At 33.4% G+C, this 23,697-nt stretch overlaps 1 protein-coding gene across 3 annotated transcripts in view; it reads left to right on the top strand.

The window, feature by feature from the left end:
- LOC148280034 (uncharacterized) overlaps positions 1-23,697 on the top strand; it is a 176,253-nt gene that overhangs the window by 113,818 nt on the left and 38,738 nt on the right. For all 3 annotated transcript variants that reach the window (XM_088229027.1, XM_088229029.1, XM_088229028.1), the window contains exons 11-16: positions 1,089-1,176; positions 10,065-10,405; positions 12,463-12,737; positions 14,377-14,540; positions 16,270-16,570; positions 18,065-18,268. In XM_088229027.1, the coding sequence (XP_088085153.1) occupies positions 1,089-1,176; positions 10,065-10,405; positions 12,463-12,737; positions 14,377-14,540; positions 16,270-16,570; positions 18,065-18,268 (1,373 nt within the window). The remainder of the gene's footprint in view (positions 1-1,088; positions 1,177-10,064; positions 10,406-12,462; positions 12,738-14,376; positions 14,541-16,269; positions 16,571-18,064; positions 18,269-23,697) is intronic.

Below are 23,697 nucleotides of genomic sequence, written 5' to 3' on the forward strand. Positions count from 1 at the left end.
CATTTATTTTTTAATAATAATATCCCACGAATGTCCTTTGTGACCAGCGGTTACGTAGCGTAGCGCATACTGTCTATCCAAGTCTTGAAGATGTTGCAAACGCGATGAAATTTTCGAAATTCGTCGATTAAAGTACCTATCGCTATAGTATAACTCGTCTCCAATGTCAACGATGTTTCAGTTTTACCAATGAACAACCTTAATCTATATTTACGAGTGTTTTAATTGCATTATTTTATATGCAGTTAGTAGTTCGTCTCGTCGCGTCATGCGTCAGTGCGATTTAAATACATATGTGTAACAGTTACAAAACGTTTTCAAAGGTTGAGCAATAATATATCTGGCCATCGATCGATCTATTGACGATGTAGGAGCCACATTGACTGACTTGGCATTCTCCTCTTCAGTAATAACGTAATATCTTTCGAATTCGGTACCCAGATCTGCTATGAATGACCAGGTTGCTATACAAAATCAATTACCTTTTATATTTTTTCTAATGTTAGCAATAACACAAGATTTTAACGTTATTTGCAATAAAGTCATTAATATATTTACGAATGAAATTAAAATATATGTTAACTAATCAAATTTTATTGTCATTATTTCTTTTTTTTAAGAATATTTTTTATTATTTTTAATCTTAAAATAGTGCACTTATTAACATTTTGTTATGTGTACACTTATAATAAATAGATCATTTATAATTTCTTTAACACGCAATATGTCTTTGTTTTTTTACTGCCATATAAAAAATAGAAATTTGTGTCTTCGCCTTCTTTCTAAATGGAAGTCTAAATTCTATATTTTCTCCGGTAGTGTATTTAAAAGTTGACTGAGATTTTTATTTTTCGAAAATTTAGTTTTTTTTAGATTTAATAATTTTAGGCAGGTACACAAATATAATGGTAGTGTTAAATATTCTTATTATCATCTCGTCGATCCACGCACAGGTTGTGTCTATGTTGTTTTAAAAGTTTTCTTTTTCTTTTTCTAGTGTATTTCAGGAAAAAAATACACCAGTGCCAATATGTATTTTACAAATTTATTCTAATGTTCCGAGTATTAATTGAATTAATTTTATACAGGTACGACAAAGGTTGGATTCAGAGTTATCTGCAACAAATTCTGGCCTACTCTCAGACCAAAGCTATACAGACGTTTCATATCTTCGAGGTATGTCATTAATTAATTATGTCTATGTAATATTATTTATGTTCAAAGTAACGTTGTGGTCAAACATTTGAATTAATGTTAGTTAATATTAGTACATAAACACTTACCGACTCAAATTTAACAACATGGAGTTGTTTCACATTAAAAAAGCCTTAAAAAATAATATTACCCTAATAAATATTCAAAAATCTTTTTAATATAGCCCACTTTTTTATTTAAAAATTAACCAATCCTATAACTTTTCACCCCCTAGCCCCCCCCCCTCCTTCCTAACTTCTACTCCGACACCTTCTGCACTATATCACTAAAAAAAATTAACCTCATTTTAGTGCACCCCCTTTAACTCTGCATATAATTGATGTGTTTTTTCGTAAATACTATGTATACTACGGTGAGGGTAAAGGTGAAAGCGCATTTCAGTATTCGCATGTTGGTGTAGTGAGTATCCTGACAAAGAGCCGGGTAATGTATTTAGTGTATTGGGGTCAAAAAGAAAAAAAGTTGAATATGTCGTATTCTGCCATGCTAAGCCTAAATGTCATAAATAAAAAAATCGTTTTGCGTTTTTTTAGCTTTTGTAATAGATATTCGATAGCCTCATATACTAAGCCAACAAGTCATTTCTGATTCTCAGATATGAGATATTCTCTTGTATTTAGTTTTTTGTAAATATAAAAAAGAAATCAGATAGGCAAAGTATAAAACAGTAATCTGCAAAATTTGCAATTCATACGACGACATACGACTTAGCGTGCAGTATTGCTATATTCTTTACAACAATTTATGTATCTATATCTAGTGAAGCTGCTAGGAATATTGCCTTGCAATTTTATACATATTATGATAACCACAACTTTTTTGTTTAGCAAGTGTGTACTATACTTATTACACATTCATATATTTTCTGCCAATAGACGCCGCATATCGGCACTGACAATGATTATCACCGATCTGAAACTATCAGAATTCTGACTAATGACTTGCTATGTGTGTTATACATATGGACATACAAGTTTTAGAATAGCCAACAATTGCCATGTAATGTAACAAATGAAAGTAGCTATTTACACAAGGTTACTAAACAAATAACGTAATAAAGGCTGATGGGAGATGTAAGCTTAAGAATCAGTTTAAAATGCGCCTGAAAATAAAATCACAGAGAGAAGTAAAAATGTCATCATCATCATGAAACTCTTATCCGCACCCGATAATTTATACAGCACAGCATTGTTAAACCAAATGCATCTTATCTCGATCATCTCTTACAGGAATGTAAGATGATTAGTCTTACGTTTCAAATGCCAGTTCAGGGACAATGAAATACTTCGATGCAAAACCACTTTTGAAAACAAAGATTTCGTGTCAACCTTCCCAGAAGTCTCAATTTACCTTTTAAAAAAATGCTTTCATTTCTGAGAATTTTGAGTTTCATTCCACCAAACTACGCTGAAAATGTCAACCATGTCGTTGATTTGTTTACGGAAAAGTGCCTCACGAGATCATATTATCAAATCGATTTAGATCACAACAGTTTTTTTACTAGTAATAGAGTTTTGAGGCATATGTAATTCAGAAATATATTTGAATTAAAAATCAATGTCAATTTCTCAAAAAATACTACTTACTTTGTCTAAATTTCCTCAGCAATCATACGTTCACAAGCAAAAACTGAGTAGCAATGACACCACATGAAATATTATGTGCCACGGAAGTTTCGTCTCAAATTACATTCAAGTCTCGTGTCGTATGCTTTTACGGTACCTGCCAGAAATCGTATTTTAAAAAGTATTCTTGTAGATAAATTTATTGAAAGGTATTTATTTTATAATCATTATTATCGTTGTTTTGTATATTTAAAACAAACACAAAACAATTCCCGTGGTGGTAGGCAGAGAGGATAGAACGAACCTGAACGATATTCTGAATCAGGAAGAAGAATTTGTGTATCTGGAAATTAACTAGGGGAGGAAATACTGGGAAGGATATTGAAAGGAGTGTATGGGAGCGAAGTTTGAAATTCTAAAAACAAAAAAACAAGGATGAAAGTATGCTGAATGCTGTCGAAATGCTATCGATCGGGCGAATGTGTGATAAAACTATGTATGATAGGTGCACAGATGTTGAGATTCACGAGAGCGTTATCAACAAAATCAAGAAAGAAGTGCTGCATTGGTTTCGATATGTAGAGCAAATGGCTAAAAGGATTAACGATACAAATTTTGAAAATTGTAGTAAACGGGGAAGACCGAGAAATGAAATGATCGAGTTCAACAAATACTTGAACTTGAACACGTTATTTTTACTTTTGGCAGAATAACCGTCGCGCGTGGATGAGAATATGAATAAATGTAGAAGAAGCGAGGTCTGTATGCAAAAACAGACAAAAGTGGCATTCTATATATATATTTAAATTGGTCTAAATGATAATAATTGTCAGTGGGTTTTCGGAATACGAATTAGCAGAGATTTTACAACGGATAATGTTCTGTCCCGCCCACAAACATCGCGCTCAAATTCCCGGACCCTCTAATTATAAGTTTTCTCATAGTAGAGAAATCAGCCGAGAGTTCACCAGTCCGCATATTTCAGTGCTGTACTAGCGGCGATGGAAACCACCATAGAAATAGGTCAAAAGTGAACTGTGATAATGGGTGCTGGAAAAGAAGACGTCAACTTAGATTGCGAGTTATCTCTTACGAAGCTCAGGAGAACTTGGTCTGCCAGGGACTCGCTCGCCTCCGACTTCTTAAATTACCTTACGGCGGATCAAGGTTGGTATGCTGCATTTTGCCAAATACATAAATACCAACAATACAACGCTACGTTCTCGTCAAGCTACTGTTGCCGTTCTGTAAAACACAATATTATATGTGCCGGGTCTATTTCTAGTTCTCCACACCTCACCCGAAATATCGCATTTTTCGTAAGATATACAAACTAAGCTATTTTTAAAATTATAACAGTGAGACTCGATGAACAAAATAAAGTTTTATTATCATTGTTATGACACATATTTTTTTAAATGGCACGTCTTCTACAAGTAACGTTCACACGTTGCCAATACAATAGATATGAAAATATTATATTGTCCCAGCTCCGTAAACATCCTCGACCGCGCAGGACAGAATGCTGGGACAATACGAAAATTTGATCGCAGTTTACACGTGAGCGCTGCGAAAATGAATACGTGACGGCGTTTATTACGAGCGCATTCACAGAAAATACTTATTATTTTGTACCAAGATGTATTGGAATTGTTAAAGAACGAACTAGTTAATAAAAATAATATTTTTTTGCCGCCATCTTTGGTAGAAAAAATGTGCAAATCGCCATCGTCACAAGGTCCTGTCCGTGCGTGGATACGAGGATAATGCGGCTGCGAGCGGTGGTGAGGGTAATCATTGTTCCGCGGAGATAGCCTGCCCGTCTACCTCAGTGGAGAAGTCTCGGATCGATGTTGTGTCCTACAAATTGCTGTTTACACGTGGACAATGGTCGAGTACTAGGACAAAACAATATTGTATTGTTCACGTGTAAACGGCCTTTTATGTAACATTGATCGTAGCATTTGAGTACTTTTTTGGTGTCATGTAGCGAAAATACTCATACCTTGTGATGGAAAAAAATATAATTATCTATTAAACCGAGTTGTGGTCCCATGGCTAGTGTCACGGACTCGCGGATCAAAGGTTCGAACTCCGCTCTACCACAGCTTGATTACCATTTTCCAATAGTGAGTTATTTAAACTCGCTGAAAATGTCCCCGGCATTGAAATGTTCAGTTAAATCATACGAACGCAGATATTTATTTTTGAAAAAAATCTCGGCGGTCATTCATTTGTAATAATATAAATAACTTTAGTGAAAAATCACCTAAAATGTTTAATTTAATTATTTGTTTCATGTATCGTTTATTTATTTTACGTCAAACTTGCCGGAAATCGAATCCGAGACATCGGGTATAGTCGGGAAACGCACTAATCAGTACATAATACGCAATAAAATTAATCCCTACTCGATTTCCTTATTCACGATTTTCATCTTAGAGTAAACATCAAGTCAAAAACTTATAAATCGTCGGTGATACTGCAATACCGCGTAACTATCAATTGATTTTTTTTGGCAGGAGAACCTAAAATACCTCTGGAGTATCATTCTGGAAAACCATCATTCTTATTTGTCATTTGCTCTTGTCAGAGCAGTCGTAATCACGTTTGCAGGAGGGAAGTACGCCATTACGATCCACCTCCATCCGCTTCTATCGTCAGCGCATCTGAAGGCCTCCTGAAGAAGAACGCCAGTCGCTTGTCGCGCCGAGTCAGTCCATCTGGGAAGACACCTTCCGCGAGATTGAGTTCCCTCTACTCGTCCTTGTACAATTTATTTTTCCGTATTGTCTCTTCGTCTCGTAACGTGGCCGAAATACCCAAGAACACGGATTTACAAGAAATGGTTTGTAAGAAAGACACTGTTCAGTACCCAGTTCTTAGATTATAGAGATATCAGTCGTATGGGCTTTCCATGTGTCCATGGTATCCGCCGCGTTCTAGGCCAGCACCACATTTTGAAATCGTCTTTCTTTCTTCGTTCATGTTCTCTCAGGGTTCACGCTTCTGCGGCGCACAAGAATAATTTAGGGTTACGACCATTTTTTTTGTTTACTCAGTGATACAATGTTGTTGCCAAACTTTTTTCAATTTGTCCATCGCAAAACGAGGCATACTGTCTCATCTTTCAATTTTAGCAATGCTACCTCCTCTGTTTACTATCATAAAAAAATATAAAAAATATTCTAAATTAAAAATAAATGCATACTGCAAATAAATGGGGAGCAGAATGTCAAAATGACATAATCAGACTACAAAGACAACAAAATAATATATTAAAGTTAGTAAATGACCTTCTCTATCTAACTGCAACTAGAGAACTTTTTAAACAAACTAAGCAATTAAATATAACTGAACTCTTAAAACTAGTATCATTAAAATGTATCCATAAATTAGCCACTAATGTAATTGTAGACGAAGAACTAAAACTTGTAAAAAATTGTAGTCAACATGGACATAATACGAGAATATCAGACAAATACCATATACAACTTTCTAAAACAAGACAAGGACAATCAAGACTAATGAACCTGGGACTGAAATTATACAATAAACTACCAGACAAAACTAAACAAAAGACTCAGACAAACTTTTCAAAAGATGTAAAAAATATGATTTTGAACAACAGAGTATGAATGAAAAATGTTTATATTATTTTTTGTAAAATGAATGTAATAATCCGTAAGGGTTTATGAATAAATTTTCAAATTAAAAAAAAAAAAACATATTTTCGTAATATCAGCATATGTTGATTTGGTTTTTCCTTTATTTTTCTTTTCTTTTCTTTTCGTGGTCATGGCATACCATATAAATGCGCTATGAACTTTTTAATAATTAATAAAGGAATAGCCCATGTTCAGACGCTGTAGTCTTTGTGGGCATTTTTTCAATTCATGTTATAGCTTAATTTTAAGATGTATTTTTATAAAGTGTATTTTTGTGATTATAATTGTAAATAAATAATATATGTATGGAAAAATAAACAAATAAAAAAAAAAAAAATAATAAAAAAAATATTAAGCCTAGATAAATGTATCCAAACGACCTCGCAATTTACAATTTGCTGTCATTATTTAGAGTAAAAAATGCAATAATTTCAAACTAACGGCTCTTAGTCCCTATAACGAATTTCTTGCTGTATAACGTTTTTGTTAAAAAAACAGGTTACGCGGTATCACCGAAGAAACATGTTTTTCGAATGAACTTTAACGCAACGATTGTGTGTTTGATGTGTCATATTATGTTAGTTGGCCACTGCGTTCTCAACTATTTTTAACTAATTATTTATTTGAGTGACGTGATGACACTGTAAGTTTATTTACATCACAGTTACACAACTTTACTGCTTGAAGTGGTTTTCAAGACGTTTGGTTAATAGGTTGGTTGATAGGTCTTGACTTGACTAGGGTGATGCCAGGTTTCGAATAGGTCGATCGATGCTAGGTTTTTTCATGAATAGGGTGATTCTGGAAATAAAGTGAATTTTTGCTCTTGAATGTTTTTTTAATTGATAGATGTCTGAATCAAGATGCCTTTCAAACAAGCAAAATAACGTGGAAAGGTTCCTTTGTACAAACTGTTACAGAATAGTCGATGGAGGTGTGGTGACGTCTCTGGTTCAGGAGATCGGAATTGTTTCTCCCGGTTTACTAACAAACTTTTTTTTTTTTTAATTTGAAAATTTATTCATAAACCCTTACGGATTATTACATGTATTTTACAAAAATAATATAAATATTTTCCATTCATACTCTGTTGTTCAAAATAATATTTTTTACATCTTTTGAAAAGTTTGTCTGAGTCTTTTGTTTAGTTTTGTCTGGTAGTTTATTGTATAATTTCAGTCCCTGGTTCATTAGTCTTGATTATCCTTGTCTTGTTTTAGAAAGTTGTATATGGTATTTGTCTAATATTCTCGTATTATGTCCATGTTGACTACATTTTTTACAAATTTTAGTTCTTCGTCCACAATTACATTAGTGGCTAATTTATGGATAAATTTTAATGATTCTAGTTGAAAGAGTTCAGTAATATTTAATTGCTTAGTTTGTTTTAAAAGTTCTCTAGTTGCAGTTAGATAAGGAAGGTCATAATATACTCTATCACCGTCAAAAGTGGGTTAGTAAGATTGAGGGTTACAAACAAATGGACTATACATCGCTAGCCCAAAGCAACACTGAGATAAACATGAAATTTTCCGATTTTGAGATACACATGCAGATTGTTAATAACTTAAATAAATTTATAAAATATTTAAGTTAGATTCCTTCTTTAAATATAGTATTCGTAATCTACTTTAAATAATTGAATTCCGTCAGACCCTTTGCACACCTCAAAGTCCGATTATCTGAGTTAAGGTTCTTCAGAGATATCTCACTATTGCTTTGGGCTAGCGATATACTGAAGAGCACTGGCGATGATAGGGACATTGCAAGCGGTAACTGTAAATTATAAAAAAACGCAAACCTTTTGTAAGGGAAGAATATAAAAAAATAAAATAAACCAACATTTTTTTTAATACGTTTAAATGTTTGCAGACTGGCTAGATTTCCTCCCTAGGGAGTTATTCAGATCTAAATTTGTTGCAACGGAGAAAAAACAGTTTTGAGAAAAGAATATGGAAGTCTAGGTATTTAGTTTAAGTGGCCACTTTACACACTGTGTAACATTCACCATTCTGCCTATGTTTAAACATTCACAGATCCCCAACTCTTCCGTCTGTTGACTTTTGTGAAGAAAAAGAGCTGAAACCTTTATCATGTGGGTGAGATTCATCCGGCTGAACCAATTCACCTACTAGGCAACGCCTAAAAAAAATTCACCAATTTTGGTGAATGTTACACAGTGTGTAAAGTGACCACTCAAACCAGCCTAAGACAGGTCATAAGTCCCTGTAAATGCCTAGAATTCCATTCGCCTTCTCAAAAATGTTTTCCCTCCTTTGCAAAAAATTATAATAATTAACCGATCATTAAAGAAAAAAATTGTTAATGCAATATGCAGATCTAAAAAGTAGCCATAAAATCTCTAAAACAGATCTGGGTAAGTGAGGGGGATTTCCAATGCTCGAAGCGGTCAATAAGTTTAGTGCAATTTGTTCATTACTATTTCTACTTCCACCACGGCGCCATTTTCTGTAAGAGTAGGCAACGAGGATGGAACGCCACATGTGTCTACTCTGAAATGCATTCCCAGTATTCCAGGATATAGGCTTGAGAAGTATTTATTCAAAATTAAATAAACGCAAGGAATAATTAGATTAAATTATCCTTAACATTACACACTCTGTGTCGGGTAAAAATCCTTAATTAAGAAATCGAGAGGAGATGTAGTATGTACGCCTCGTTGTTTGGCGATGGAAGCGTTTGTCTGTGATTATTGAGGTCCTGAGTTCAATTCGTGACGTTTATTGAAATATTGATTTAAAGGTTTTTTAAAAACAAATTTTCGTTATTGCTGAACTGGCTGCTAAAGCGTAAGACTGATCACCTTCACCTGCATGGAACAGATTTTCATAATGCGCTGCATTTGGTGTACAAATACAGTGCCCTCTGTACCATTATGTACGGAAGAGAAATGATGATGATGGTGGTAATGATGATGGCGATGATAAGCGTTTAACGAAAGGGTTGAACGTCGCTAAGCCTCTTTAATTTTAATACAAGAATAATGGTTGTTTTATGTTTAAATTTATTTTGTTATGTAAAGTTAGGTTAGGTTACCATAAGTTATTTTGGGTCAAGTTAAATATTTTTATTTTTTTAAAACGTCGTTTTGGAGTGACTTTTAGCTTATTTAAATGATTGTAATTTTTAAAAACCTTTAATGTTTTATTCCACTTTTATTTATAAATTTTTACGTAACCGATATAGTCAGACTGGTGGAAGACTAAACTATTTACGTATTTTTATTATTATAATTAAAATGCAGTGCCACCAAGAAATGTCAGTAGAAAAACTCAATGATTTAAATGAGTTTCGGTTTCGGCCGAAACTAGAAAAGAAGCCGTAATTCAGTTTCGGTTTCAGCTAAAAAACTTTTTTCGGTCAGTCACTGAATAGCACCTCTGGACTAGTATTCGAAGCGTAAGACTGATCACCTTACCTTTCATGTAACAAGCACGATCTAGATACGCTGCGATTTGAGTGCCAGTACATTTCCCTATGCACGACTGCGCGCGGATAGGGAAATGACAATTATTATTATAGTGCAGTACGTATGCGTATTTACCGGTCGTGTGCATTGTCGTCGACCCTTTGGATAACATCATGTTTGTAATAGATGTTCCGCAAGCCATCGGGGGCGAGCCAGAGGTGTCAGAGCTGGGGCCGGACTGGGTGTCCCTGCGCTGGGTGCGCCCGCCGCGCGGGACCTCGGCCCCCGTGCTGGCCTACAGGGTCGAGGCCTGGCTGCAGGGCCCGGAGGGCGGCGCTCGCTGGGCCCACTTGGGCCTGACGCCCGTCAACGGCTTCGACGCCTTCCGCCTAGCGCCGGGAGCCTACCTCTTCAGAGTCACGCCGAGGAACCGATACGGTTGGGGCGCCTCTTCCCAGACCAGCGCCGCCATTCAGGTTGGAGGGAAACCAACTCTGCCTGAATTCACTACTCCGCTTCAAGGACAGGTATTATTTTAATTTATTTTCATTCATCGTGTTAATTGTTTTTTTTTAAATAAATATATACATACACGTTTAAAACGTAAAAAATTACAAATTGATAACAACAAAATAATTACAAATAATAAAAAATTGAGTGGTGGTTTCAAAGTAGTTTTGCGTTTTATGAATCCCAGATCCGAAGTTTGAACCATAATTTACTATAATGTTGACCTTATTAAAATATTGAAAACTTTTTTTATTTTTATTTTATTTTATTTATTTCGAATACAAACAGATGTACATGTACAGGTTAAATGAATACAAATAAAAAGTATAAAAAATATATACATAGTAGGGTCTGCCATCCACTAATATGCATACTAAATTATACTACAATAAAACGACAACGGTTTAAACTATATAAAGAATGTACTAAAATAAAAGAAATATGGACAAAACAAGGAGATAGTGGGAAGGAAAATAAGGAAATTAATAAGGAGTGGTGAAGGATGACTAAAGGAAAGTAGGAGTGGAAAATTGCATTTGATTTAATGATTAAGAGCAAGACAAGAGACAAAACGTCTATTCTCTGTTATTCCGAATCAAGTCTATTAGTTCTCCTCTGTACCTATTTTATGAAGTGTTAAATGTATCTAGACTATAAACATTTTTGTTAAATGCTTCACATATACGAAGGATGGTAGAATGTTTCCGATGATTAGTTTAAATATTACGAATATAGAAAATATCAGACAGTCTCGTTGATCTGGAGGACACGGTAAGCAAGTAGATGAATCAGTTCTGGGGAATCAAATTTATCATTTACAATTTTGTAAAGCAGGATCTGATCGAAAAGATCTCTTCTGTGTGCTAATGAATCGAGGTTATGAAATTTTAAAGAAGCTATATAATTAGGAAAGGGCAAATTAAATTTTTATTCTACTTGTTTCCGGATTTTTTTTGAACACTTTCGATTCGATTAATATTTCATTTATAAACAAGGGACGAGATAGCAGTGCAATGTTTATTTTTATCAACTAATATATCAAAAAAATTCTAAACCATTTTAGATATTAGTAAATTATATGATGATTTATTGTATCATATTTGTTTGTTTATATATTAGAATAATATTAAATAAATGTATAATCTTTAAAAGACTGTGTATATAGACGCGACTTAACAAGTATTTATCTAGCAACTTGGAACATAAAAATAATTATTTATTGCGTCTTTTGTAATTTCGTATTATATTTATATTAACAAATCAATAATAAATTTTCTACTAGTCATTTTAACGACGTAGGTTCCTGATCGATACAATGCTGGAAACGCCAACAGGGATAAAAAACATGATAATGGAATAGTTGAAAATATATTGAAATTTAACACATGTCAATATATTAAACTCTCTTAAAATAGACACTATCAAGAAAAAAATATTTACCATACAAATTTTCAAAAAATAAAAAATAAACGAATTTGAGATGAATAAGTCACTCGGATACCAAAATAATATCAAAAATTCTAAATTGCGTACAAGTCATGGTCAAAATAGTTTTGTTTAAAAAAAAAATAAATTTAAATAATAATCTCCCCAATAACCCTAAAAATATTAAAACTAAATAAATTCAAAATAAATTTAAAGAATTTTTTGAACTCGAGTTAAAACAGCATTTAATTTTACTTACTGTTAGCGTATTATTATTTTCTGTTTTTCTTATTATTTAGAAATTATATAACTTCAAATTACTAAATACCTATAACAGTGTATATCACTCTCCAAGCACAAGAGCTAGTCTCTTTTTTGGAATGTTACAGTTATAACATTAACATTATTTAAAAGTGAGTTCTAAATTGTAATTGTAATCCAGAGAAATCTGTTACCTATGTATGTATGCAGTAAATAAAGCAATTGTATTTTTTTGTTAATAAACCATGATTATTCTTATTCATAGAAAAAACAACATGGATCCATTTTATGTAACTATGTTAATATTTTTTTATTGATAACACATTTCAAGTGTTTAATTTAATGTTATTTTTATTAGAGTTTTTTAACAAAGTGTAATTTTTTGTAGGTGAAAGCTTTAGTCGGCGAGCCACTGACGCTAACGTGCGTGGTGTCTGGCAACCCGTCTCCTACCGTGTGCTGGCAGCGTGACGGCGAGGAGTTGGATGGGGAGGGACCCGGTGTCCGAGGGCGCTGCACCCTGACTGTACCCCGGGTGGGGCCCCAGCACGAGGGCCGCTACTGCTGCAAGGCCACTACCTCCACTGGAAGCGCCACCACTTTCGCCAGGATATCAGTCATCACAGACAGAAAGATCTGGCAGGCGGACGAAAATTTTAAAAAGTGAGTATTCTGAAAATATGAAAATATTTAGAAAGGAGAGTGAATGCGAGCAAACCAGGCTGACAGCGCACAAAGGCGTTTTAGTAGTATAATAAAAATTGTATAATAATTTCGCAAGTACTTATTTTGCACTGCATATAAAATTTTCTGCCATAAAACAGGTTGTATCTAGTTAGGCAGACTTCACATAATCCAGAGGTAACTATTAAAGAGAAAAAATGTATGAAGGAATTGTTATAATTGTTAATAAACGATTATTAATATGTAAAGCAAATCGATGTCTGACAGGGTTATAAATGATAAAATCAGACGAGAATGTAAATCTGCCACATGTACAATAAAAATCTGCCTACATATATGTATATATATGTAGGCATATATATACATATATATATATATATATATATATATATATATATATATATATATATATATATATATGTATATATATGCCTACATATATATATGCCTACATATATATATATATATATAGGGGATATATATATATATATGGGGGGATATATATATATATAGGGGAAGTATGGACAAAATTACACAAATGGGTAAAATGACATATGGCACTTTATTCGAAATGCGTGGGCTTTGGGGTGCGAATCATGATTGCATCACATGACCTTAATGATATTTACCAACCCGCCAAAACACTAGCGCAATCTGTTTATTCGTGCCTGTAAAGTAAAAAGGTGCGTATTTTTGGATGCTAGAAATTTACCTTACTTTTTTTTCCATTTTATTGTTAGCTTCCTAGGTTTCTATATATTAACTTTTGTAAATCGATAGAATATAATATTGTGTTTGATTTAAATAGTCGTTTTTTTAACAATTATTGTATTTTTTACACTAGTTTTTTGTTTTAATTGTTTTAAGTTAATATGCGTACAAAATGGCATACTAGTGCAAAGTACAAAACGACTTTCATAGGTTAATAGATGTGGTAAAGGCAAAAAATTAAACTAAAAATTCCCCTAAAAGAAGGCGAAGGGAGATTGTAAAAGTTTTTTTCAATGACGACTCGGGTGATGAAGATTTTGTAGGTGACACACAGAATAAGAATAAAGATTGTCCGAGCATTTATTGCCTACCTTTTTCGCACTTAAAGCTATATACTCATTGGGCTCTTCTATCCTGTGCTGATATCCCTAAGATGACAGACATATTTATAAGTAAACCCTGTGTCTAAATATCAGTTCCCATATTATATGTAATTATGTCCGTAGTTCGTATATTGTTTTACCCATACCATATGTACAAAAATGGTTTTAGATTTAACTCTCATATGTTACATGTAATTTGTGATTCCTTTTTTTTAATGTTTATTCGAAACTATGGTATATGTAGGTAATAAATCAATTATGTTTATTTAAAAGTAGTACTGTTCTAGCTTTTTTAATTAAAAATATATTTGTCAAAATAAAAAACCATATGTCATTTTGTCCGCACTTCCCCTACAGGTTTTTTCTAGGCCTTTACTATTTGCGAATGATTTTATATATAAGCTGGATTATTTTTTTTAAAGTTAAACGAGCAATATGATTAATTTTGTTAAAACAAGAATGTTGCAGTGAATGTTAAAATGTATTTAAAATTTTGTTAATTTCCGTATGTAATCGATTTTTAGATATCTTGGAAGCGAGACAGAGGATTGTGCTCCTGTCTTTTCCATGCGGCTCAGAGACAGAAGGGTCCAAGTGACTTATCCTGTCAGACTCACATGTCGCGTAGAGGGACGTCCTTGCCCTACACTCCAGTGGACGAAGGATGGTCAAATACTGGAACAGGACGGTAAATATTTTACACTTATTTGTTTATAAATTTGTATAAACCACTTTAATTTTTTAATTACACTTCGACCGGTTTCGAGGTTGCTACCCCATCGTCAGGAATTTAACTTACTTATAATTACACGCGTTGCTATTTATATAATAAAATATTGTATGAAAGAGACAGAAAATTGAAAGAAAGAGAGAGAAAGAAGATAAAATAAATCATAACGGGAATAGTTTTAAAAGAGGACTGATAACAATAATACGGTGAATATTTATTTATTTATTCATTAAAAATTACAAAATTAAATATTTATGAACTTATTAAGGCTTTTTAGGCTATGCCCGTGTCAAGCCACAATAAATAACAATAAAAATACACAGTTAAATTAAATACATCAAATTATAATGACAGAATAACAATCTAGAAAAAAAGGTAAATGTAATAAATAATCAAATTCCAAAGAATGCAATGCAAAAAATGTAATCAGAAATAATTTTTAAAATATAAATTATACAAATTAAGAATCACACATAATCAAATATACAAAATAGTGGTATCTTTAAAATCAACAAAATAATAGTAAAATATAGTAGTATTAAAAAAAACAAAATAAGAGTATCATTTAAATCAACAGAAAAAGAATATATATATAAAAACATAATTAAAATGATAATTGAGATATGTATTCTAGAAACTCACTCAATGTAAGAAATAGGAGCAATAAATCATATGCCAAATAATACGAGTAGTACGTACTAAATTAAATTAAACAAAAATACGTAATGAAAAAAACATAAAAACTATCAATGTCTATAAAAAGCAAATAAAAGTAAAAAGTATGGAATAATATAATGGCTGAATCATAGACAAATTATAAATAATAAGATACCCAGTGAGTGAACATTCAATAAAAAATAAGTTAATACAAACAAATACAAAAAAAAAAAAAACCTTTTCCATACAAAAAATTATGTTAGTAAGCGATCAAAACGTAATAGAAAGGAATCTGTCATTCAAAAAAATGCTACCTGCACTATTTATTGTGGACAGCAACAGGGTCTGTACCACGCTTGCTTACTTTACAAGACATCAGGTTCTCGACGTCCTGGGCGTCCGCTGCTGACTGTTTGTCGGCAGTTCATGTCAGAACTACGGGACGAGAACCGGACTTCGGAGAACGCACAGGAGCTGGCAGCTGGCAGCTAGCAGAGAGGTCTGGAGGCTGTTTGTAGACACTATGTGCTTCAGCTAGAGAGCGGACATGGAATGATGTACACATATTTAACATTATTATTTAATTAACATTTTGAAAAATGATTACAAAAAACATTTTTTGAATGGCATTCTTTTTTACAATATTTTGAGTTTGTCCAAATGCATATTGTAGGCAAGACTGGAATTTTATCCCCGGGGAGTTATTAAGGTTAAAATTAATTATTTAAACGTCCAGATTTTCCCGACTCTTTTTTAAGTTAAGTTAAATATTATAGCTGAAACCTTTATTGATATGGGTGAGATTCGTCTGACTGAATTATTTTGCCTCGTAGGAAACGCTTGAAAACATGTAAAAAAAAAATTATACCAGTTACTTGAATCAGCAATATTTTGAGAATAGGTAGAATTGTAAATGTTACATAGTTCGCAATGCGGCCAATCCAGCCAATGACGGGTCATATTCTTTTATCAAAAATTTTTTCCCTCCGTTGCGATAGATTTCAGTGTTTTTTTTTTTCTCAATTTTCAGATCGTCATTCATTCTCCAGCTCAGACCGTTTTCATACTCTTGAGATCTCCAGCGCCCGACTAGAAGACGGGGGGCAATACGCGGCTCTTGCGTCAAACGCCCTAGGCGCCGTGCGGTGCGCGGCATCCCTTACAGTTGACAAGGGCCTGCGCGCCTACTTAGCACCCGACTTCGCCCTGGCGCCCGACCCGCTGTACCGCGTGCCCGAGGGCGCGGAGCTGCGGATCCGGGCCTGTGTCGAGGCCTACCCTAGCGTCGGCGTCGCGTGGCACCGCGACGGAGTGAGATTGCGTCCAAGCAGGTTAATTATGAGTGAAATACAAACATTTGAGAAATATTTTTTTTCTATGGAGCATGTCATTATTATAATCCGTTCTCTCCAGTCACACAGACATTTTTCATCACTCCTACACGAATATATTATATTTAAACTTACATAATATATATTAATTAAACAAAATTGAATAAAAAATACTCCGACAAAATTGGTTTGTTTTCTGCTTAAAGACGAAATCAGTTCCTTTATGCATGTTCTAAGTTGCAGCAAAATATCGTACCTTTTAGTTAATGATCGAATATGCTTCGCAAAAAATTCAATTACATTAAAATATAGAAGGTTCTTTATGGGCGTTGATGGTGCGCCTGTCTAGTTATTTATTTATTTATTTATCATGGAAATCCTACAGTTTTTTTTATAAATACAAGGTGCAAGAGAATAATTTTAAAAAGTAAGACCAATTACAGATTTTACATTAATTGAATACAGATACATGTTACATGTTAGTTATACCGACCTTTGTTAATTATACGTTGTAATGTTTTTTTTGTATTCTTTTAAAAAAATATATTATTTGCAATAGAGAAATATCACGTTTTTTTTTACATTCTTAAAATAATAAATGTCTATGAAATCTTGTCCAGAAAAAAAAATGCTCATTATTAGTAGCATAAAAATACATTTTTTAAAAATAAATTACAGAAAAGGTACACGTTTTTTTAAAATTCTATACAGTTCTCTTTTATACATCTGGTAAATGTTATCACTGTAACTCTTTAAAAAAGATATTAACTCTTGTGCTTGGAGAGTGACATACACTGTTGTAGTTGTTTATTTATAAGAGCTTATATAATTTTAAATATACGAGTACACGAGAAAAAAAAACATAGGATATATAAAGAAAAAAACATAAAACAATAAAACATTCATACTAATTAATATTTAATGAAGTTTTTACACGTGTTCAAAAAAATTATTTAGTTTTACTTTAAATTTATTCATTGATATATTATTTTTAATAGTTTTTAGTTCATTGGGGAGATTATTATAATTTTTTACACCTTCAAAGGAAAGGTGATATGGGAAATTGGATATGAAAAATGTTTTCTTACGCGCGGTAAAAATTTAAGCATTTTATAAAAAAAACGATTTTTATAAAATCGAACTACTTAGAAAGAAATCACTAGTTTTTCCGAACCAACCAGTAATAGTGTGTTGTAATAGATTTCCGGTTTACGGGAAGCCAATTCGCCAATCAGCAGAACTTACCAAAGGGAACTCGTGAAGTCACATATGTGGAGTAATTACAAAACTTTAAAAAATCGTATCACTGAAAACACGATTTGTTTGGCTTTGTTTGAGAGTCAATTATTTTTTTTTTTTAAAAAGCCACCGAACTTCTTTATTATACTCGTATTAATAATTCAGTGTAAGTGCCTCTGCAAGCACAAAAACACGCGATTATGGCGGGGTCCTTTGCGCCTTGGTTGCCTGTCCTTAATCTTGTATGTGTTCCAGGCGAACGGTGTTCACGCTGGACAGGGAAGGAGAGATGGAGATGACCCTCGCTGGAGTAACTCGCCGTGACGCCGGAGTGTACACTGTGACGGCCAGTAACCAGGTGGGAAGAGCCACTTGCTCCACGAGAATCGAGATCCTGGCTTCCGGAGACGGGGGCGACTCGGTCGACCAGCCTCCCATTTTTATCACCCCGTCGCTTCCGTAAGTTTTACATTTTTAAATCATTCGCAGTACTGTGGGGGTCTGCGTTCATGGCGAGCGCGATAAGAGGTATGGGTGGGGAAGAGGATACTCGCTCCCGCGCCCTTCACCCGGTAGGCTCTTTCTGTAGTGCTGTTCATACCACTTCAACCTTTTATTTTTAAAATGAAGTTTCGGCTTAGATTTTGGTTTTGGCCAATAAAACGAGTTTCAGCCGCGGTTTCGGCTTCGGACAAAAATTGGCTGAAACCTCAGCTCAGACAAAACCTGCGGTCGGGATGTGTCAGATTACGTTCAGCTGTACTGAGGTGCATCATCGGGTGTGACTTTAATTTGTTTCAATCTAACATGGAAAATAAATTCAGGACTGATTTTGTGATGTGTTGACTAGTTAGTAGTTCTAAGATCTTTCGTATTTATATTTTTTGTAATTACTTTATAGTTAATAAGTCAAAGTTCCCATAGCGTACATCAAAAAACGATTACATATAAGTTATACGTATAACAACAACAACAATCCGAAAAGCGCTAAAAATAAACAAAATTACTTATTACATTTGAGCCTTCTACTTTTTTGTGTATTTTATTTTAACACTTATATTTATGAACCCATAAGGTTTTTAAAAAATCGCTTAATTTTGGGCGTTAGAGAGTGACTTTCAACTTAATTAAATAAGTTTCTGTCTCGGTTTCGGCCGAAACTAGAACAGAAGCCGAAATACAGATTCGGTTTTGTCTGAAAATCTGGTTTCGGTTGGTTTCAATTATTAGTAAAAAAAATTGGGAGTATCTGTGTTAAGTCAAGTGAGAAAAGTTACTTTGGAAACTCTATTAAACTGTCATGTTGCAAAATATGTGTTTGTCACCGTAATTATTCGATACGTTTGACGATTTAATTCGATCTATAAAAGTTTGTTTATAAAAGAACCATGAATTGTATTAAGCAAATAAAAATAATAATTGACCCATTAAATTTATATGAATGTCAGTAGAACAATCCGTGATGGACAGATTGCTGAAAAGCAAAAAGGCCAATCGACAATGGACGAATGGACTAATTGCTGAAACTTTACACCGAGTGAATTCATTCAAATGATATTTTTGTTATTTAAATAAATATTTTTGTATCATTTGATCATTAAATTAATTACATCTCTTTTGTCAGTATGATAATTCACAGACTAGAATATAAAGAAAATGACTTAGTCAACTTCATATTTTTAATTTCTAATTTTAATATTGATCAATTGTTCTTGGTTAGTTTTATACTCGTATAATAGGGAGCAAAAAATACACAAATTTTATTTAACAGGCCACTGCCATACACCTCAGATTTTATTTTAATTTTAATGTACAATATATCACTACTGCCAATTACAATGTACATCAATTATATTATTAAGAACATGTTTTTAAAAAAGCATAAAAGATTATCTAAGTCCAACATATAGTCCATAAAAACAAAGATGAATAAGTCACTAAAACACATTATGATACATAGTTAGAGAGGAAGAGTCTGAAACTGGGAATTCCAGCATGGAAAAGATCCACCTCTCTCGGTAGGCTGTTCTACAGACCAATCATCTTCACATGTACCTACATAGATAACTTTATGTCGACTTGCTTTCAATAGCTGAATATATACGTGTGTAGACATATTATTTTTGAGACAAGCATATTCATAATAGGCAACCGTCCGTCCATCTACGAAGGTAACTGTGACAAGACTTCGGAATTTGGAGTCCTCTACGTTACCTCTCATAACTTCAGGTTGTGGGGGTCTACGTAGGTAGCTGTTTTGCTCTGCTCACTGTCATTGTGTGGCGCTTACCCTTCGCTAACGGCTAGGTCTCCTCTTCCGTATTATCTATTCTTGGCGAGATCTTCCCAACAGTCAGCATCAATGCTCAAAACCTTCACGTCACGTTTGCAGACAGATGTCTGAAAATATGACGTGGAGATTTGAATCACAATTTCTGTCCACCGTGACATATTTTGGCATCACAAAATTCTAATTAAATTGTCTATTGGTATATGAAAATAATATAACTAGCAAAAAACAATTGCACATAACAAAAAATCTACGGACACATTGTCATATTTCTTATTTTTCCACATCCACTCCTATATGGATCATGTGGACTAAACGCCTCTAGAAGACTCTATTGCCAGCCAGCACTCTCGCCTCCTACCACGTATATCCCGCGTTCCTTCTAATAAATAAAGCCAAATGGTCGTCATCGACGGCCTTTCAGGACAGCGGGAGCTCGCATGTGTGAAGAAGAGGCATCTTGGGTTAAGTTTGAGGCATCAGCATCACTAGTTTAAGCTAGGTCCACCGCCGAAACCCCCAAAATGCTCGTTATAGGAGGCTGCTGTGTTTGTTCTCAAACATCAATATTAATTTTTAAATCTTCTACAGCAATATTCTTCTCAAGCACTTGCTCTCGGAACTCAGAAGTTTGACATTTTGAGTTTTGGTAAGGTGCCAAATTCTCACCCGTATAGGAGTACCAGCATTGTATAAGAGTTGAATAATATGCATTCTGTTTTAAACGATTATAGACTAGAATTCTAGGCAGAACGCGCCGTGTTAAAAGTTGTTCCAGCAATTCCTCGGAAGGTTGCGAGCTCTTACAGAAATATAAATAGTTAAAAATAATTCATGAACCACTTACTGAATATTTATGTCTACCGGTTTCGAGACGTACCCGTTCCTTCGTCTTCGGTGTAATGAGCTACACCAACATGCAAATACTAAAAAAAACTTTCACCTTTACCATCACCGTACACAAAGTACTTACGAAAAAGTGCATAAAGTACATGCAGAGTTAAAGGGGACGTAAACACCACCATGTCTGAACACGCACTAAAATTAGAAGGTGTTTCACAATGAAAAAGCTTTGAAAAATAATCTTCCCCTTATAAATATATTTTCAATATAGCCCACTTTTTACTTAAAAATTAACCAATCATGTAACTTAAAACCTTCTAGCCCCCCCCCCCTTCCCCTTTCCTAACCAAAACCACAACACATTGTGCAACATATAGCTAAATATTATTAACCTAATTTTATTATATGTTCGGACATGGTGGTGTTTGCATTTCACTCTGCATGTAATTTATGTATTTTTTTGGAAATATTATGGTAACGGTAAAGGTGAAAGTGTACTGTAGTATTTGCATGTTGGTGTAGTGAGTGTCCTGACGAAGAAGCGGGTAAGTCTCGGATCCGGTAGACATAAAAAGTCGATAAATAAGCTTTCGATACAAATAAAAGTTTAAAATATCTGAACAACTTGTATGCACCATTATGATTTAAATTTTATTTATTTATTTATTAATTTACACGTCCTACAGGCTTTTACATATATTAGAAATTACATTCAAGTGCAGCAGTGAAACATAAGTATGTAAATTTAATTAAAATTAAAGATAACATAAGAAAAAGATACAATAATAAGTAAAAATAAGAAAATGTACCAACATAGGTATAGGGTACATAGAAAAATATTTAATAAATTTACAAATGAAAACATACACACATACATATACATTCATATAAGTTTATACATTATTATAGAGATCCATGAGAAAAAAAAAAGTAAATAAAGCACAATATTAAGAAATTTTAAACAAATTAATTTATAACCTTTTGAATACTTAACCTATATTTATATAAAAACAGACGAAATATATCAACTTCACCATACTCATTACCTAGCCGGTCTAGGTATTGGTGAATTGTAATAATAATTGTGACTGCCAGGAGATTCAAAAAATAACGTTAGCTGCCGAGTATTTCGAACAGGTACTTTTAAGCTGATAACACTAGTTAATTCCGGGACGTCCAATACGCCATTTGCTATTTTATATAAATTTAATAAATCATTTATAATTCTTCTTTTACAAAGAGTTGACATATTTAGTGTACATAATAAATTATCGTAATCAATATTTTCAGTGGGTATATTAAGTTATACTATAATACTTGAACCATAACCATTGTGTATTACATTATACTATAATACTTGAAGCAGTTACGTCAATCGTTTCGTGTTAATATTACAGCATTTTGTATTCAGTATTTAATAATTTAGATAAGCCTATTTAATTTATTTTCTACATTTAGTATTGGTTGCCTTAGACTAAAGTTTAATTACAATAACCGGCTGCCTTATCACATCTCCATACATAGCATGAAGGGAGAAAGTCGTTCGTAACAAACTATATAACTCGCATTAAGTCGATAAAAATGACACGTGGAATCTTTTAAAAATAGTTTGGATGCTACTTCTCTGTCCGGGTGGATTCAAAGTACAGTTATGAATGAGAAATAGACCCAGAATTCTGGACGAATGCTCCCGACTCGATGGCCACTGTCAGGTAAAAATCCTGAATAGAAATGGAGATAGGTCCGCCTCGAATTTGTTGGCGCTTTTACTTACATGCTCAAGCCCCGGGTTCGATTCCTGAGATTGTCCTTCCTTTTCTGAAATGATATGCATATTCTTTTTTATGTACGCATCGAATATAAGTTTGCGTCTTTTTTAAATAATTGAATTGAAATATTGATTGAAACGGTAGTTCTACGCTGCAATGTCATGTTTATGAACCAGCATCGAAGCGTAAGGTTGACCACCTTGCCCTCATGTAACATATGATCGATATAATATGATGCATTTAGTGTACTAATACAGTGCCCTATCCACCATCGGGAGCGAACGGGAGTTTGATGATGATTAATTAATGCAACAGCGAAAATAAATGCCTTATTCATTACTAAGATGGGTGCAAAAGTTTAAGGCCAAGATATTACAGATAATTTAGAACCATTTAAGCCATGGTTGTCTTAGATAAAGTCTTACCATTTTTTTTCACCCAATTTCTATGCTTTTTTTATCGAAAATTCCCAAAATTTTAAGTAAACTTCTTATTTATGGCCAAATTGAATGATAAATGAATTAATTTTTATTTTATTTAATTAAAGTAATGTGTAAGCAATCTAGCAAAACATGTTTTTGGCCTCTGTGTAATTAGGTTCATAATTTTTTTTATTTATAATACTCTTTTTAAACCTTATTTTAAAAAATAGGTGGGCGCTTTGTTTGTTCAAACCTTTTTGAAAACATGCTTGGTAATCATTATTTCTTCTGATGTATCATTTACGCGGATATCTTACAAATTAATTAATAAAAAAGATCTTACAAACCAACTTGAGGGAAAACTTTTGAATGACTCCATACGCTTAAAAATGCGCTAAACATGTCAAACACGGAAATATATCAAAGCACACAATAGAATGTCTATTCTTTAGACACATTTCGGTGTTTACACTTATTCTCTAGAACTTAAAACGTTCTAAAGTATAGATAGGATCTACGTTCAAGGCGCACGTAAAGAATGCGGTAATATGTTTTGACGCTGCC

The sequence above is a fragment of the Micrasema longulum genome, unplaced genomic scaffold (assembly GCF_059751315.1).
Source record: "Micrasema longulum isolate JH-2025_06_02 unplaced genomic scaffold, ASM5975131v1 h1tg000629l, whole genome shotgun sequence".
NCBI lineage: Eukaryota > Metazoa > Arthropoda > Insecta > Trichoptera > Brachycentridae > Micrasema > Micrasema longulum.